This window comes from Garra rufa, chromosome 19, assembly GCF_049309525.1.
Source record: "Garra rufa chromosome 19, GarRuf1.0, whole genome shotgun sequence".
Lineage (NCBI taxonomy): Eukaryota > Metazoa > Chordata > Actinopteri > Cypriniformes > Cyprinidae > Garra > Garra rufa.
In genome coordinates, this window is record NC_133379.1 from 30639566 (window position 1) to 30660119 (window position 20554).

The 20554-nt window shown below is 34.2% G+C and overlaps 1 protein-coding gene across 1 annotated transcript in view; it reads left to right on the plus strand.

Moving 5' to 3' along the window:
- Positions 1 to 10444, plus strand: part of whrna (whirlin a) — a 144958-nt gene extending 134514 nt beyond the window's left edge. The window contains exon 12 of the mRNA XM_073825192.1: positions 6310 to 10444. Within this exon, the coding sequence (XP_073681293.1) occupies positions 6310 to 6492 (183 nt within the window). The 3' untranslated portion in view covers positions 6493 to 10444. The remainder of the gene's footprint in view (positions 1 to 6309) is intronic.
- Positions 10445 to 20554: the final 10110 nt, after the last annotated feature.

Sequence of the window (20554 nt, forward strand, 5' to 3'; positions counted from 1 at the left end):
ATTTTGAGTAGAATTTACTCAAATTAATTGTGCAACCAGATCAATTTAATCGTTTAATTTCTACATATTAAAATTAATTTTAATCCAATATTTTTTTTAAAATCTAGCTGGCAGAGGTGGGACCAAGTCTTTCTATTCAAGTCACAATTTAAAGCCGAGGATCAAATGTTGATGTTTCATTGGTTAAGATGATGCTACCATCATGAAGATCAGTGTTTGGTTTAGTTGGGCTCTTGACCCTTGATTTATTATGTTAGACCTCTTGCTGCAACATCATATGTAGTGCTATAGATTAGAGAGTTTGAATGTAATATGATAGTTATCAGGTAGTGGCCTGATTATATGTAGAGTAACTACTATTGTGTTTAGGTGTTGAATGAGTAGCTCTGTGAAGATTGACATGTAATTTTTAGTTTTGTTCTGATAGTTCAAAATTAAAAATTCTGCTACATGTAGGACATACAAATAGCTTCAGCTCTTGTGCTATTTAGATAAAGCAGACATCAAGAACCAGCATATGAATCTCAACAATGGTGACAATGAACTAAATTCTTCATGCTGCAATGCATGCTGGGTAACACCATAGTAAAAAGTCCCATCATGCACTACAGTATGAAGAATAATTGTCACCACTGTTGAGGATGGTATGGTAAGTGTTTAAGTCTAAAAGCCTGAGCTGCTGTTAGCTTCTCCTCAATATTTTAGCATTACAGTGGCATTTTTGATAAGACTTTTTCTCCAGCTGTTTGGTAGTTGAATGTCAGTCTATTAACCATTTCATGATGTTCACTCACATGATTTAAAAACAAAATATGTTAACTGGACTGCTACTACAAGTTTTTGATTCAGTAATATGCAAAAACTTGCTGCAGAACAATATAACAATTGCTTAAAAGCAATTTACTTTGAATTACTAAAAGGGTCAAGAGCCCAACTAAAGCAAACACTGATCTTCATGATGGTAGCATCATTTTAACCAATAAAACATCAACATTTGATCCTCTGTAATTCTTGATAACAGCAGGTGTTTATCGCTAATGCACAATCATCATTTAATTAGTCACTTAATTATCTCATTACCTTTAACTCTTTGAGGACTTGGGCTTTAAATTGTGACTTGAATAGAAATACTTGGTCCCACCTCTGCCAGCTACCATGTTCCAAAACACATCTTGAGCTGGTCTAACTGGATTTTCCAGTAGGGGGATGCAGCATTCAAACGAGTGCATCACGTTCAATCCCCCTGCCTTGGCGCATGTGCAGACCGGACAGTATATGGAAATTAAATTAAACATATTTTTTTCTAATTACTTTTAATTGAATGAAATTAACTTGTTTTACACAAGGGCAGTGAATTTGAAAATTAATAATAAAAAATAAGTAAGATTAAATAACACATTAAAATCAGTGAAATTAACCAGATAAAAACATGTAACATTTACAAGGGGTCAGAATCATTTTTTTCAGTGTAGGAGTATGTGTAGGGAGGGTGTTTTGGTACCATTCTTTTATTCATGGCACCAAAACACCCACCAATAGCAACTTCCTCCAACAATCCAACAACAGTTTGGTGAAGAACAATGCATTTTCCAGCACGATGGAGCACCGTGCCATAAGGCAAAAGTGATAACTAAACTAAGTGGCTCGGGGACCAAAACGTTGAAATTTTGGGTCCATGGCCTGGAAACTCCCCAGATCTTAATCCCATTGAGAACTTGTGGTCAATCCGCAAGAGGCGGGTTGACAAACAAAAACCCACTAATTCTGACAAACTCCAAGAAGTGATTATGAAAGAATGGGTTGCTATCAGTCAGCATGCCCAGTCGAATTGCAGAGGTCCTGAAAAAGAAGGGTCGATAAAAGCCTTTGAAATGTATGAAGTGCTTGTAATTATATTTCAGTACATCACAGAAACAACTGAAACAAAGATCTAAAAGCAGTTTAGCAGCAAACTTTGTGAAAACTAATATTTGTCATTCTCAAAACTTTTGGCCATGACTGTATAAACAGCATCTACTATTTACACTTACTGCAAAGAAAATGCTGCTATTTTTACAGTGTAAATAGAATCTAATATTATTTGCATTTGTAAATAGCATATCACTAATAAAATACTGTTGTTTTTACTTAGTGTTCACTTATTTTATATAAAAATTATTTTATGCAATTTTTTGATCCAAAGTACAGAAAAACAGTAAAATTTAGAAATATTTTTACTATTTAAAATAACTGTTTTCTATTTGAATATATTTTAAAATGTAATTTATTCCTGTGATCAAAGCTACATTTCCAGCATCATTCCAGTCTTCAGTGTCACATGATCCTTCAGAAATCATTTTAATCTGCTGATTTGATGTTCAGGAAATATTTAATATTATTATTATTATTATTATTATCATCATTATTTAAAACAGTTGAGTATGTATTTTTGTGATTCTTTGATGATTAGAAAGATCCAAAGATTAGAAATAAAAGCTTTTGTAACATTATACACTATACCATACAAAAGTTTAGAGTCAGTATAATTTTTATAAAATTGATGATAAAGACATTTATAATGTTACAAAAATTTATATTTCAGATAAATGCTGATCTTCTGAACTTTCTATTCATCAAAAAACAAAACAAAAAAAACACTACTCTGTTTTCAACATAATAATAATAATCAATTGTTTTGAGCAGGAAAACAGAATATTAGAATGATTTCTGAAGGATTATGTAACTGGAGTAATGATGCTAAAAATTTAGCTTTTAAATCGCAGGAATAAATTACATTTTAAAATATATTTTAATAGAAAACTGTTCTTTTAAATAGTAAAAAATATTTCAAAATGTTAACGTTTTTGCTGTACTCTGTATCAAATAAATGCAGGCTTGGTGAGCAGAACAGAATCCTGTAAAAAACATTAAAAATGTTACTGTTCAAAAACTTTTGACTGGTAGTGTGTGTATATTTGTATAATATATAATAATAGTAATAATAAATAAAATATATGTTAAAATATATACATACCAATATAAAGTACATAGTTTGTAGCAATAACCAACAATATATTGCATGGGTCAAAATTATCGATTTTTATCGATGCCAAAAATCATTAGGATATTAAGATCATGTTCCATGAAGATTATTAGTACATTATATTTAACTAATCTCACACTGTTTGTGCTACAGACAGCTTGAGGAGAGGAGTTCTATTACTGTTCTATTGACAGTAATAGAACATGTTTAAACGGGAGCAATGGTAGTCATACCTAGGAGCCAGAATGTCTTGAAGACTTGTTAGCAGACTCTTTTGATTTGGTTTCTTAGTCAACCAGCTAGAAAACCCTCGCATCCACATAGTAACAAGTTAACAGCGCCCTGATCAGCATCCTAGCAACATGGCAGTGATTTTTGCACACTTTTTCTCCTGTTGTAGTTCACCTAACAATACTGAACCTGAGTATGAATCACAATAGTACCCTGTGGTTCTTCATATTGGACGGCTGCCAGGTTTTACAGCTGATTATACAATTTCAAAACCCTCTGTCAGGTCTAACTGAGACAATGACGAATAAAATGAGTCCCAATCATGAGCTCCCTGTCGTCAGTCGCACAAAGGTCTATAAGAGTGCCGACAGCCTTGCTGAATTAAATAATGAGCGCAGGAGCACATGTTATAGACCTCCAGGTGTGGGCAGCTGCAGAGCAAGAAGCAGGTGTTGATGTTTGACGCCATTTTGGCAGTGGATTATTCACTGTTATAGTCTTTTCTAGTAGTTAAAATCTCAAGCACTCTGTTGAAAAGGCTTGTGAAAACGCCAGTGGGTTTATACTGTATGTGAAAGGCTCTCTTTTTCTACATCCGACCGTGCTGGAGAGGAAATGATTTGCGTTTTAAGAAGGGGTCGGCTTCGGCTGTGAAAGACGAATCTGCAATTACAGGGCCGCTGATTACCGTTGATTTAACAGCAAATCAGCTGCTTCTTAATAAAAGATTGAGCGACAAAAAGAGCAGGGGCAGGAGAACAGGAGTGCAAAAGTAAGAGTATAAGAGACTGTAAAAGTAAGCTAGAAGAAAGGAAGTAAATGAAAGCGATTGAGAGACGAAGAAAGTGCGTCTGGGGAGGAAAGAAATGGACAGGCATGAGTGGGTTTTAATTCCCCCGGCTGCAGTCGGTTCATCAGCGTCATAATGAAAATCCAACAACAAAAGCGGCTGTAGATTAGATAATGTGGAGCTCTTTTGTTTCGATCATTTTCAGCCGGTGAATGAAAGAAGATGAGGTGCTGGCGAGATCTAAGTGGGTGACTCTTGCATTTTAGCCTCCATTAGTTTACTACTTCCTGTTGCGTAACTGCTGGCATTCTTTAAAGCAGGGTGATTTAGGATCAGTAGTTTCAGGGCAAGGGTTAAAAGGGGTTAAATTGGGATTTTGGAAGCTGTGGAATCCTGAAATCTGGTTTAAAGGTTCCAGCTCAGTACTTTCCGGTTTGTTTTCAGTTCAGAGTTTAGTATGTATAGAAATTCTGATTGCAAAGACAACACATTTTTGTGGTGTTATCAAGTGTTTACAGACGCTGTTGCTGGATTATTTGAACAAGCTGGCACTATCACTTAAAGGGACAGTGCACTCAAAAATGAAACCTCTTTTATTGTTTACTCACCCTCATGTTGTTCCAAACCTTTCCAATTTTCTTTTTCAGCAGAACACAAAAGAAGACATTTTGAAATATTACTTTTTTATGTCCATACAATGAAAGCCAATGTGGTCCAATTTGGTTTAAACCACATTTGTTAAAGTATCTTCTCTTGTGTTTCACAGAAAAATGAAAGTCATACAGGTTTGGAACTAATTGTTTTTGGCTGAAATATCGCTTGCACTGCCATGCAAACGTTTGGGATCAGAACAATTTGCAATATTGTGAAAGATTATTGCAATTTAAAATACCAGTTTTCTAGTTTAATATACTTTCAAATATAATTTATTTTTGTGATGCAAAGCAAAATTTTCTTTAGCCATTCCTCCAGTCTTCAGTGTCACACGATCCTTTAGAAATCATTCTAATATGCTGATTTGTTATCAATGTTGGAAACAGTTGTGCTGCTTAATATTTTTTTGGAACCTGTGATACTTTTTTCAGGATTCTTTGATGAATACAAAGTTAGAATGAAAATTCTTTATTAAAAATAGAAATCTTTTCAAACAATGTAAGTCTTAACTATCACTTTTATTAATATAACACATCCTTGCTGAATAAAAACATTAATTTCTTTCAAAGGAAGAATGAAAGGAAAAAATTACTGAGCCCAAACTTTAAACAGTAGTGTATATTGTTACTAAGGATTTCTATTTTAAATACATTTCTTTATTTATAATAAAAATTTTATTCATCAAAGAATCCTAAAAAAAGATAATAAATCAGCATATTAGAATAATTTCAGAAGGATCATTCACTGAAGACTGGAGTAATGGTGCTGGTACTGAAAATTCCACTTTGCATCATAGGAATAAATTCTATTTTAAAGTATATTAAATAAAATAAAATAAAAACACTATTTTAAATTGCAATAATATTTCACAATAAAAAAAATTACAAATCTTACTGATCACAAAATTTTGAACAGCAGTGTATATTTATTTATTTATCAGTGTATTTGTTAACTATATTTTATGCATTAACTAACATTAAGTAACAATGCATACTACATTTGGTACATTATTGATTAATATTTTTTTACAGTTAGTTAACGAGTGTTAACAAATGGAATGAAATGAAGTTTTCATTTCAATTTTAGTTACAGTTGTATTACTCTTATTATGTGCTTTGGTTGTTTTTATTTTTATTTCTGTTTAGCTATTTTTTACTTTTTATTCAAGTAACCAAAAACTCTACAATATACACTTTCAAAAATGTTAACTCACTAAATGAACAACTTAATTTCAGATTTAAACAATGTCCCAGATCTCTCTATTGTGATTTAATCTGGGTTTTCAGCAAACTATCAATCAGTTCTCCACCTGGGATCAGTGATGAATTGATTGTATTTTCATTTTCAAATTTGCTGAATACATTCTTCTTTGATTTCCCAGTTGAAATGCACAAACAAATGGTGTATATCTAAATTAAATTTTTGCCCAGAGGGAATATAACTTTCTACTCAGAGCCAAATCTTCTCTAAATATGGATCTATGTACCTGAAACTGTATTTAGCACCAAAAAAAAAATGGACTGACAACCGTATTCTCCTCCTATTTGAACACAGTCAATCTGATTCAAACATTAAAGCAATTTGTCCTAATTTCACATTTTCTTTTCCACAGAGAGGTGGTTCGGCTCATAACTGTGGACAGCTGAAGGTTGGTCAGGTAATCCTAGAGGTGAATGGAGTATCTCTCAGAGGGAAGGAACATCGTGAATCCGCACGTCTCATAGCTGAGGCCTTTAAAACCAAAGAGAAGGACTACATTGACTTCCTGATCACAGAGTTCAATGTAGCTCTATAGGACCACATGATGATGCTGACCGAACAAAAGAGCACTGGGACGTCCCGCGACACGTCTTGCCATGATTAACCCCCAGAATCCTGTTACATGGTAGACTACAGCTCATCCTCCTCTGTGATGTTTTGAAACCAGTCACTTTTAGAAAGGCCATCCTGTGTGGACCAACCCCGCGTTGACCTTTCCGACGGCAAATGCCAGGATAGAGCAGAAAGTTCAGTCTGTTCTGGCCAGTTTGTTTTAGAAGAAGGGACCATCTTTTCAGTTGGCTTATTCTTTATAAGCTTCTATAATGAAATTTGGCCACCTGACAGCAATATGGCAAGAGGCTCTCCATCAAGCTTGGATGTGTGTCGTGTTTTTGATATACGACACTGTCGTGGAGACTAGGCCCAGCATTGTGTCCTGGTGTGAGAGTTTGTGTGAAGGTGTCATGGAAATCATTGTTTTTTTTTAAAGTCATAGCTATTTTATAAGGAATAAGGATAAAATGTGTTTAAAATATATATTTAAAGTTTAAAAGGTGCACATAACTACTGATAGTAAATAGTGACTAATACTATAGAGATTCAAACTGCTGAAACATCTTTCATCTGCCTTTTTTAACTAGGCAGCCGGTTTCAATTTTTGATTGTTTGTGCTTATTGCAGGGTTTTGTTTGTTTTTTGCACCGTATGGTAATTACTATACCATGGCAATCAGTCATTAGGACAGAAATGCTGGAGTCCTGAGAGACTCTGTTTCAAATATCTAGTGAGCTACCTATGTAGACAGCATTTTAAGACAGCATAGGCACTTACAATTTTAGGAAACCTTGTTTGGCCAAACTTTGATGTATCAGGGCTCAACAATAAGGATTGCTCATGCTCAACAAAGCTGGATTTGATTAAAGATGCAGTAAAAGTGTAGGATTGTGAAATATATTATGATTTAAAATAATTATTTTCTATCTTAAGTTTAAGTTTTAACATGAAAATTATTCCTGTGATGCAAAGCTGAATTTTCACACCTTGTGAGACACGAAAGAGAAGAAATTGTTAAATAAAGTCGTTATTTTTGTTTTCTTCACGCACAAAAAGTGTTCTCTTAGCTTCATAAAATTACGGTAGAACCACTAATGTCACATGGACTATTTTAATGATGTCCTTAATACCTTTCTGGGTCTTGAATGTGTCAGTTGCATTGTTGTCTATCTAGGGTCAGAAAACTCTTGGATTTCATCGAATAATTTCTTAATTTGTGTTCAGAAGATGAACAAAGGTCTCACGAGTTTGGAACGACATGAGGGTAAGTAATAAATGAATGAGTGTTTTTGGGGTTGAACTATCCTTTTGAACTTTTAAATGCATATTAAATATTTAATAGAAACATACAATTTATATATAATATCTAAATTCATATAGAAAGAGGATTTTTGTGTGCATGTTGGGGACGGTGAAAACATTGGCAGGGCAGATAGAAATCCAAACTTCTGCCCCAACCTGGACAGCAGAGAAAATCCTTAATGTTGAGCTCCGATTTATCTTTTTTTTTTCCTGGAGAAGACAGTCTCAGGCTGGTGGACAACACAAGAAAATGTGGATTTTCAAAACTCAGTACTGCTAGAAACAGTTATTGTAGTATCATGCTGTTGTCCAACTATTCACTTACTACACAGAGCGCTCGAAATCTTTCACATTTCAGTTAGGATGCTTCCATAAATAGGCCGCTCACTAGGTTTTGGGAAGAGTCTTTGAGGACATGCTGGCATTGTGAATATAGGAGTCTCAGATTTATTTATGTGGAGCGAGAAAATGAGAAGACCCTTTATCCAGTTATGAGTGGCGAGGCAGGAACTTGACATTGCAATCAGAGATGAGCAGCCATCATAACTAATGAAAAGTTTCGATCTTCAGCTCGGGATCTGATTGATGCATTGGGGAAAAAAAGCATTCAGACTGGGAAGAGGTGGCAACACAAAGCAACAATGTGTCAGTCATGTTACATAAGAAGGAACAAGTGGGAGAGGAAATTGAGAAATGTTGTTATTGTAATGTGTGTGTGAGTCTGTCTGTCTTTGAATGCAGAGGCAGAGTGTGAAACAGTCCCACAGAGAGAGAGAGAGAGAGAGAGAGAGAGAGAGAGAGAAAACTACCTGAAGGTTTGAAATATTGACTAGTGCAAGCACAGGAGTGCTCATTCCCACCTGCCCACCCTCGCTAATCTGACAGCCATCTTAAGCCCACTTAGATCACACATGCCACCATTTTCACTCCTCTACAAACCCTCACAGTGTGTTGCTTGCTAGACTCAAGACATTTGAACAGTGTATATATGGTATATCTATATATTTTAAGTAAATTATTTGTAAAAAGTTGATGAAATCATTCTGAAATTGTTTCCTTTGTATAGTTGAGGTGCTCAGAAGGACAACAGACAAGACTGAATAAACAACTATCCACCTTTTTCCTGAATGCTAAATGATGCTTTACTTTCCAGTCTCTGGTGTTTTTAGTCAAATTAAAGTATTTTCCAAGCCAATAATATAACATTAAACCCATGAAAATTGTTTTAAAATGCACTTGGTGCCATTTTACAGTGTCGCAATGACCGTCTTTTTGCAGTAACTTACCTGTCACAAAGCCCTTTCACACATACAGTCTTTACTGGTAAATTACAGGTAGATTACCGTTACGAAATCATGTGTGAATAGGACTTTTTCAAAAATACCAGTAAATTTGTTCCAGCAATTTACCAGTAAGGGTAGTTGTAACATTACCAGTAAATTGCCAGAATGATGCTGTGTGTGAACACGAAATGAAGATTAACGGTATTAGCATGTAGAACACGCTGACAAATAAAGTTTGCTTTGGTCTAAATTGTCCAATCTTAGCATTCTTATGAAGATGACATGATTACTCTGAGCTGTTTACAAAGCTGCACTGCTTGTTTAAATTAGTTTTTCTTTGTAAATATGCGCTTGATGGATATCTGACCATTGCACCTTGTCTCACAGCTGTTTCAGGTATTGCACTCAAGACTCAGCCTTCTTTCTCATTCATCAACGCTGTGGCTCTGCATTTGGATACTATTATACACGTCTCGGGTTTATAAGCGCAAAAAACGTGTTCTGTTTGATTATTTCCTTAAGCCGGTCACTATTTGTTTTTGTCAAATTGCACAGATAGTGAAACTAAAGGCTGGAATACACTACATGACTTGTAAAATTGCAGCATACACTTACTGACTTTGTAAACAGTAACAGAGAAAAACTGGCCATCATACACTACGACTGAGGATAATACACTAGCAGACTAGTCTGAAGCTAAAAAATCGGCGTCTGTGACCATCATACACTATGCGATTTTCTATGGAATCTGTCAACTCAAATCTGCACTCGCTCTGACTTTCAGCAACTAGCCTCAACTTCTCTAGACTGTAAATCGGTGGAAAATCGGGGCAAAAATTGTGTAGTATATTCCAGACTTAAAGCGTTTCAGCTGACATGACGAAATTTACCGGCATTTTGGTGCTGTTGTGTGAATGGCCTCTTATCGTTAAAAAGCCAAAACGCCGTTGCCTGTGTGAACAGCATTTTTCTGTGTTTACCAGTAAAGTTGGTAATACTGGTAATTTTCCATCAATTTATAGGTGTTGTGCCCATTTTTGACCTCTGCCAAATTATTACCCCCTCTTGGTACAATCACTACCTGATTGGCTAATTCTAACCCCACCCCTAATCCTAAACTCTGCCCCACACCTAACCCTAAATCTACCAATACTAGGGGGGAATAATCTGACGGGGGTCAGAATTCGACATAACACCGGGATTGCTGTATGAAAGGGGCTATAGTTTAATGAGTGGGAATATGACATAAAGCAGCGGGTTATCAGTGTGGCCAAGTCTGTGGTTTTATCATGAAATTGGGCTTCTTCAACACTGTTGCCACGGGTTGAAGTGACCTAATAACATGATATTTAGCCTCTGCAATGCGAATTTTACCAGGGAAACCCTGCCACAATATGTATATATATCTACCGGAACACGATTCTTACTGGAAGACCCCTCTAAAACTTGATTGGGCTAGTTTTGAATAGCAATTGAGTGTTTGTTTTTTTTTTTTTTTTTTTTGTGAAAACCTGGCAACCCTCTGTTAGCGACATTGAAAATAGATGAGAGCACATATATCCCATTCGTGGGATTTTGTCTACAAAATGCTAACATTAAAGTTATAACATAATTTCAATACATTATTTTATTATCTCACACCAAATATTTAAACTTTTAACAGTGCAATTATGTTTGTTTGTGTAATCATTAATGCAAGGCATACAGTGCCGGACATACACAGATTTGCTGGGATGCAAAATAAGTACTTTTACAGGAATTTCTTAAGCTTATTACTGATATGCTATTTAAGATGCTTACTATTATTATTATTATTATTATTATTATTATTATTACTATTATTGTTCTGGATCATCCATTTAAGTTTAATGTTTATAGTAATCATATTCTCATACATAGTAATGTTGCATCCTTTAAAATATAGTTGCCATAGTAACATTCTAAGACAGTTAATTCAGTTAGTTGCCTTATTCAAGTAGAACTTCACTCAACAAACTTTGAGCAGACATTCATCTTGTGATCACCTGTAGAAAGCATTGTCTGTAAGTTTTAAAAGTTAATTTTATATTCATTTATTGTTTATAAAGCTGTGAAAGTACTATATAGCATAAATAGCACTAAATGGAAGCATTGTTGTATACTTCCCCTTTCTGTAGTTTCACTCTGTTTCAACATACTCAATGTGGTGTGGAATAAAGTGGCATTCTCCCACAAGTCAACGTGTTGGAAAGAGTTTATCTATCTGTCTAACTTCGGGAAGAGAGACACCAAAGTGAGGGCAGAATAATTATTATTATTATTCTGAGACTAAATTTGCAATTGTTTTTGCACTAAATCAGCTGATTTTTTACTTAATCAGCTGGTTTTAAGCTGTTTTTTGCTAAATCAACTGGTTTAAGCTGGTTTCAACTAGTTTTAGCCAAGTTTTTTGCTAAATCGACTGGTTTTAGCTTGGTTTTTAGCTGGCGTTTTGTGAAAACAGCTGGTTTTAACAGTTTTTATCAAATGAGCTGGTTTTTACTAAATTACCTGGTTTCAGCTGTTTTTTTTTTTTGCTAAATCAAATGGTTTTAGCTGGTGTTTGCTAAATTAACTGGTTTTAGCTGGCCTTTTTCTTAAAACATGTTTTTAGTTAGGTTTAGCTAGTTTTACCTGGTGTCTTTAGCTTAACACTGTAAAAAAAATCATAAAATTTACGGTAAAATACATGGCAGCCGTGGTTGCCAGAAGTTTACCGTAAAAAAATATGGTAGCAATGTTTTATGATTTTCAGGTAAATACTGTAATTTCATTAACTGATATAATGGGAATGTACCAACCTTTTGAAATACTGAAATCTGTTTTTAACATTTGTAATACACTGATAACCACCAAAAGCAGGTGGTGATGACAACATCACATGATGAACCAAAGCCCATCACAAGGAGGTTTTAAATAATAGCATATATAGAAGGTGCACAGTGTCATTCACACAAACACTAAACACCATCATGGTAACACACATAAAACTGAAACAATGCAAAAAACATTCATTTAACAACATTAGATGTAACATACAACCCTACTGTACAAAACTGTCAAGAAAAAACTAAGAAAAGGTTATTTCAACAAAAAACATCAAATAAAAAAAAAATGAAACAGGGAATTCTGGGAATGTCAATTTATGGTTATTCACTTTTTTTTACTTCCAAAAACGGTATGCTACCGTAAAATTACATGCAATGTCCAACACAGTTTTTCACCGTATATATAAGGGGAACTTGCAGTTAACCATTTCACAGGTTTTTACCGTAGCATTTTTAAACTTTTTTACCATTAAATTCATGTTCATTTTTTAGTGTTGGTTTCACTGAACAGATTTAAGCTGGGTTTTTTTTTGTTAAGATTTTTTTAAATCTAGTTTTGTAGCCTATTTTTCTAAATCGTGTTTTTTTGTTTTTGTTTTTTTTTTTCAAATTGGCTCATTTTGACTGCTTTTTATTGAATCAGCTGGTTTTAGCTGTTTTTTGCTAAATCAACACGTTTTATCCCCTTAGCATTCCTTTCAAATTTAACTTAATGCAAAACTTTCCGTGAGCAGAACGTTGGAACGCTGAGGGGTTAACTTGTTTTTTAGCTAGCCTTTTTTTTTTTAGCTGGGTTTAGCTAGTTTTACCTGCATGGTTTTAGCTAAAGTAACTGGTTTTAGCTAATTGTAACTGTTTTTTTTTGTGCTAAATCAACTGGTTTTAGATGTTTTTCAAAAATAGCTGGTTTTAACTGTTTTTTTTTTCTTTACCTTGTTTTTAGCTTTTAAAAACTAGTAAGTTAAAGCTTAACTATTTTAAACTGTAAACCATTCAACTTCAAGCTTTTAAAACTACTTCAAACTTTAGGGTTTTTCAAGCCAAAAAAAAGTTTGTCTAGAAATTTTCAATCTAGTTGCTGTTACTGTGGCGGCCAGCAACTGTACAGCTTACCTTTGCTTTCATTTTTATATTTAGTTATTGAAAAAGTTTGTTTAATTAATTCAGAGATCTTTTTACCCTGTTTTAACATGTTTTAACACAGGAGACTGGAACACAAGCATCCAAACAGAAGGCTGCAGTGTCATCAGTTACTCAGGGAAAAGGTGGATAGATGCAAAAAACAAAAGTGATTTGTCTACTCATCGCATTTGTCTTGTTTTGTAGTACAAATGTCAAAAAAATCATAAAATGAAAGTTTGCTGACAATTTACTCGCCATCAGGCCATCCAGGATGTAAATGAGTTTGTTTCTTCATCAGAACAGATTTGGAGAACTTTGGCATTTTATCACTTGCTCACCAGTGGATCCTCTGCAGTGAATGGGTGCCGTCAGAATGAGAGTCCAAACAGCTGATAAACACATCACAATAATCCACAAGTAAAAGTGAAAGCTGAGTGTTTGTAAAAATAAAAAAAAAATCTAAATTCATATGGACAATATTATTTTTCTTAACCCACTGGAAGATAATTTGTAATTAAATCTATTGACTTTTTTAGAAAACAAGACTTTGTCATTTTGCTTCTCTGGTAAATGTTTTGTTTTAGACATGTTTAAATATCTGTACTAGAAAACGACAAAAATACTGAGTAAGAAAATATTTTTTTTGCTTTGAATGTAATGGATTTGCTGCTCCGATTTTATCACTTGTTTTGTTGCTTATTTGTTTTATCCACATCTGTTTTACTTTCTGCAGTTGGGTATCTTTGCGCTTTTGTCAGTCATCTGAATGCAGAAAAGCATTTATCCAGTCAAATCTTCTCCCTTGAAATCTCGGTTCTGCACACACCTGTCTGACAGCATTAGGAATGATATGTACTCTTTTGTCAAAGCTTTGCTTCATTGCTCATCCCACGGATGCAGAACGTTCACCGCAAAGTCCTGAATGCACAAAGGAATCAGTATAAAAGGAGGTATATGCACCAGCATCTCATCCCAATGATGCAGCTCTTCAAATGGAGATCAGTTCTCTGTAGCACACGTGTGGAGCCACAGAGCTGTTGTGTTTTCATAGGTGAACAGGAATATAGATCAAAGAACAAAGCATATCTGACCGTACCGACCTTGAAATATACACGAACACTTACAAGTCTACAGTAGCTGTTTTATTTTCAGTTCATTTTCAGTGAGGTTTTTATCTAAAACTAAAGCTATTTAAAATAGTTTGAGGTAATTGAAATACAGTTGAAACAAATATTTGATGAAAAACAAAACTGAAATAAGATAAAGCTGATGTACTAAAATGACTAAAACTAATAACAATAGAGGGTTTACCCTAACGTTGGCTATGGTACATGTACTACTAAATATGTTGTTCTGCTAATTCATGCTGTCTAAACCATGAAACAAACATGTGGAAGCTGCTAAATCATATAGAGAAGGACTTAGTAAGCAGAAAATGGCCTAATGTTTTAACAAACTAAAGTTAATAGGTGGTAAAAGTATACGTACGAGCAATATTAATTAAGATATTGGCCTAATATTTCACCTACCTGACCGGAAATAAGAACAAACACGAATGTTGTTTGATCCTTGCCCTGGAAATCCCGATTCAGTTTGGCCAATCACAAACGCGTGTTCCTCAGACAGTCCTTTGCACTCCTCGATTTGTTATCCTTTTTGGCAGTTTGTAGTACTCCAAATGTTTTTGTTGGTCTGACCGATTAGTACAGCCCAAAGCATGACCATTTTTAGCAGGAATAATGAGCTAAATAATGCAAGTTTCGTTGGCATTGTTAATGTTCTTTGTCACCGATATGGCCAATTGATGACGCTTTGTGAAAACACTGTGTAGAGCTGAAGATTTAACAAAAAGTTCAAACACACTTAAAATCGTTAATAAAAATTAAGACAGATTGAAAATAATAAATAAATTCTATAGTAGTATATTAATAATACAAAAATAACAGTGGAACAATTTAGTAATGTAGTCATTTTCTACTTTAAATAAACATCAACATTTAATAGACTAAATTTATCAATTTAAAAAATAATATATAATAAATAATAGAATAAGTTCTAAAATTATGCAGTCATGCTCGTTTAGACTTAAATGTTAATAAAATTACATTAACTACAATAGTTAGTTTGTTAAAGATTGTTAAATTGTTTTGGAATGGCAGAAATAAATTGTTATAGCAGGGTTGCAAGCAAAATAAACAAAGGGTTGTAAGCAAAATTTACATTTATTTAAAATGATAATGTTATTGTGATTTACAGTTAAGTTCAAAAGTTTACATCACCCTTTCATAATTCAGAAATGATAATTATTTTATCAAAATAAAAGGGATCATACAAAATGCGTTATTGTTTGTTTAGTACTGACCTGAATAAGATATTTCACATAAAATATTTGTTCACAAGAGAAAATGATAGCTGAATTTATAAAAATGACCCCAATTTAGCCCAATTCTTTGGTTTTCCAACATTTTTGTGTATTTGAACCCTTTCCAACAATGACTGTATGATTTTAAGATCCATCTTCTCACACTGAGGACAACTGAGGGACTATCACAACTATTACAGAAGGTTCAAACGCTCACTGATGCTTCAGAGGGAAACACAATGCATTAAGAGCCTAAATACAGATTTGCCTAAATAATTGTTTTTGCGTTTAGTACTGCCCTTCGGAAGCCACAGAAGATACTTATGTTTCCCAGAAGACAAAATAAGTTGAATTTACCCTGATCTTCAAATTAAAATGTTTTCACCCCTGGTTCTTAATACATAGTTTTTTATTCTGAAGCATTAGTGAGCATCTGAACCTTCTGCAATAGTTGCATGAGTTCCTCAGTTGTCCTTAGTGTGAAAAGATGGATCTCAATATCGTGCAGTCATTGTTAAAAAGGGTTCAAATACACAAAGATGCTGGAAAAATATTCTGAAAAGGGGGGTGTAAACATTTGACCTCAACCGTATGTTAAGAAGGTCATGACCTCTGATGTGGAACAAGCCAAATTACCATTTGGTTATACTGCATATCTAATACTGGTAATGCTTTAAAACATCATGAGACACTAAAGTGGAGTGTGTTTGTGGAGAGTGCCAAATGCAGGTCTAGGTGACCTTTCAAAACAGCATTTATGACTTCATAAGTGACATGTCATGGAGTCCTGGCAGTCCTAAGAAGATAAAGATTGAGCCCCTTCATCCTGCTGATATCTGCTGGTGTTGTGACTGACAGCGTTTGAAAGACAGTCAGAATTTCAGCTTGAGCTCTTCTACTTGACCTGCATTCAAGATAATTCCCTCAGAAGCACTTGTGTTTTAACATCAACACAGTATGCTGAAACACAGCCGCACAGTACTTTCCCAAAATCGTGAATTTATTCATTTTTATTATCTTCTTTTATTCCCCTTACAATTGTTTTACCTCAACAACCCGCTGCCTTTGTTCCTCCATCTGCCTGCCTCTTGTACAATTTAAAGACAAGACTACACAGCTATGGTATTTATACAGAATGTGTGTATTTATTTTCCAATAAAGTGCAGGGGAAAAAAGAAAAACCACGCTTTGTCTTTTCATTCTTCATCTCCCACCAGTTTCTGGTGCTTTGTGGCAGGTACAAATCTCATTAACTATAATCAGTGAGATAATGTAAAATTAATAGACCCTCACGTCTCACTAAAATATGAAGCAATTCCCTAGTAGCATGCCTTGAATCCCATTTGATCAAACCGATTCATACACAAACAAACACATGATTATCTAGACTGGTTAGTTATCTGCAAGCAGGAGGCATCTTATGCTTTCTCATTCATTAGGTGTCAAGGCACAGAGAAAACTATTAGAGGTGTACAACGCAAATAGAAAGCTTCATTAACCATATAGCTCATGGCTAGATGAGGGAAAACAGGATATAAGGGAATACTTGATTGCAGGCTTCATTTTGCATATAGGTCTAGATTTTTTGTCTAGCATGTGTTTGTGTTAAAAATAAACTTAAGTACAACATCAGAACGATTTTTAAGAATGTATAAAATAAAATCACTAGATTACTGCTGTATGAATGAACTGTGAAACCAGTGGATGGTAATACAATGGTATTTTTGATGTATGTGTACCATATTCTTGCACTTATTGTGGTCATGATAAATGTCTAATGTGTGGCAATATTTTCACTGTCAGTTACGTATTTTAAAAAGCCGTTTTATGCCGCCATCAAGTGGCTGACAATGGTATCACAACTATGGCACGCCGTTTCAACATTTAATCTATAAACCGTACTAGTATCTATTTTCATGGTACTAGTACTTATTCTCAAGCAACTAGGCCTTATTCCTTAGGTACAAGTGTCTTTTGTAAAGTTACTAGTATTTGTTAATTAGATACTAGTACTTATTCCAGTAGTGACTAGTATTTAAATATGTGACCTTGGACCACAAAACCAGTCTTAAGTCGCTGGGGTATGTTTGTAGCAACAGCCAAAAATACATTGCATGGTTCAAAATTTTAGATTTTTCTTTTATGCCACAAATCATTAGGAAATTAAGTAAAGATCATGTTCCATGAAGATTTTTTTGTAAAATTCCTACTGTAAATATATCAAAATGTAATTTTTGATTAGTAAAATGCATTGTTAAGAACTTAATTTGGACAACTTTAAAGGTGATTTTCTCAGTATTTTGATTTTTTTGCACCCTCAGATTCCAGATATTCAAATAGACGTATCTCGGCCAAATATTGTCCTATCCTAACAAACCATATATCAAAAGAAAGCTTATTTATTGAGCTTCCATATGATGTATACATCTCAGTTTTGTAAAATTTAACCTTATGACTGGTTTTGTGGTCCAAGGTCACATATAGTTTTCTTATTAGGAAGTACTAGTATCTTCTATGGGGTTCTGTCATTAAACTATCAATGACAAGTAAGTAAAGTACTAGTATCTATTGAATAAATACTAGTAGCTAATTAGTAAGTACTATTATCTAATAATAGTTACTAGTATCTTAAAAATAAGTACTAGTACCTAATGAATAACTGCTAGTACATATAAATAATGCATTTGTCACAACTGGAATGCATACAAGTCAAAACTGAAAAATTGATATCTCAATGAGAGTTCCCCATAGAAGTCAATGGCAAAAATGCTACAAGAGAATATTTACTAGTAACTATTGAAATAAGTACTACAGTAGTATCCAGTAAATAAGTCCTAGTGTCTATTCAGTTAGCACTAGTATCAAATGATTGAGTAGTAGTATCTCTTAACCCTTTTAACCCTTTGAGCAGTACGTTCTCACATATGGGATTCTAATTTCTGTGCCCCTGGGAGTACGGTCCCACATATGGGATTTAGAACGTTCGGTGACGTTACGTTTTTTAAACCACATAACGCTTATTTTAGGTTTCAGACATTTAAATACACATACTAGTAAAATGAGACATTTAGAGTTTGTAAAATACACACATATGGAAGCAGCAAACAGCAGTCTATTCAAATATAATTTGCCGATGTGTTTTATTCATATCACATACACATAGTCTAAGTAACTAAAAAGTTCACTCTATTCCTCTTCCAGTTCAACAGCCACGTATTTGCATGTATTTAGGAAGAAATGGATGAATTTACGTGCTGTAAATCCAGCTGACAGGACTCTCTGAACGGCAGCGCTAACAAACATGGCGGCGCCCATCTCACGTTATAGATCACGATCCAGATCATTTATATAAGGTTTTAAACGACGAAACACACTAATTCACACATATTTAGTTCATGGCATGATAAACAAGAGTGTGATTATTCTGAATAAAAAAGGAAAAATGAAATAAAAGCGATCTATCTGTCATACAGTGTTATTGTGTCTGTGTTGTGTCATGTGACAAGCTTGACTCGTTGCCATGGAAACAATAAGGGTGAACGTTCTAAAATAACGGTCGCTTGAAAAAAAAAACTCACTCTGGGGGGTCCGCTAGAATATTTTAAACTCACCACTGAAAGGGTTAAACCAAATGTGTCGGCGCGTCACATCAAACCAAGCTGTATTTACGTTACCATAACTCTTCAACTGTTTGCACTATATTGCTTTTTTGGCAATATATGGCTTATTACGGTAATTTCTTGCGCTCTGTCTGCAAATGACTGCAGATTTTCAGGAGAGCAAGAAGAAGGAATTTGAATGGAGAGATAGGGAGCGCATAAAATAACAAATGAACAATGAAGAAATAAACATTACAAGAGGTGATTGGGATGATTTTTAATAAGACTTGGGAGAAGGCTGAGTGAGACTTTTCCATATGTAGTGTGTGCATCGCTAAAAGTCAGTGCATGTAAATGTAAGGCAAGGCAAGGCAAGGCACGTTTATTTATATAGCACATTTCATACACAATGGTAATTCAAAGTGCTGTACATAAGAGGAATAGCATAAAAATCATAGTCATAAAAATTTAAAATAATAATCAAACAAACAGAAGAACATTTTAAATGATTTTAAAATTGATTTAAATTAATTAAAACAGTAGCACACTAACAACAATAAAAACAGAAAAATTGATTTTAAAATTAATTTGCACAGTAAAATGATTATACATAAAATAATGCAGTCTGTTCGGACGTAGCACAGTGCTCATTCAATAAATGCACAACTAAACAGGTGAGTTTTCAGTCTGCATTTAAATGTGGCTAATGTATTAGCACATCTGATCTCTTCTGGAAGCTGATTCCAACTGTGGGCGGCATAATAGCTAAAAGCGGATTCCCCTTGTTTTGTGTGAACTCTTGATATTACTAACTGACTCGATCCTAGTGATCGGAGTTGTCTGTTAGGTTTGTATACAGTGAGCATATTTGCATATTTGCATGTATGGGTGTATGCATGTGAATGCATATGTAAATATGTGCGTGCATGAACAAAAAAGCCTCCTGAATAAAAGCTATGCAACCCAGTGTCACAAAATTACGTGTATATATGTAAAACAGTTTCATTTTGAAGTAAGAAGTGTTAGATTATTTCGAGCATGATTTTTCTTTTCTTATTAAAACTTATTGCCTTTTTTTGTATAATTAAATTCTGTTTACGTACTCACCACACAACAGTAACGGTCAATAACAAAATATGTGAAAATGACCTATTTTACCCTTAGGTAATCTCATAAATAAGAGCCAGTATCTAAAAGATACTAATAGTCTACTTAAAGAATAAGCACTAGTAGCTAATGAATAAGTACTATTAATATGAAAATAGATACGTGAGGTTTATAGATTAAATGTTAAAACAGCTTGCCATGTCACAGCCGTTTTGCAGTGAGTTTGTTTGTGACTCTAAAAATAAGCGTGCTGCTCTGTCAGTTAACAGGGCATCGCAGAAGAGCGTCAATCGCATATTTTCGTAGTAGTGTTAAAGAAGAAGATTGTTTTGTGGACAAAATGAATGGTCTGGAATCTTTTAATCCCTTCCTCTTCCTTGCTGAGCCAATCAAAACGCTCAATCCGGCGTTCTGATTACTT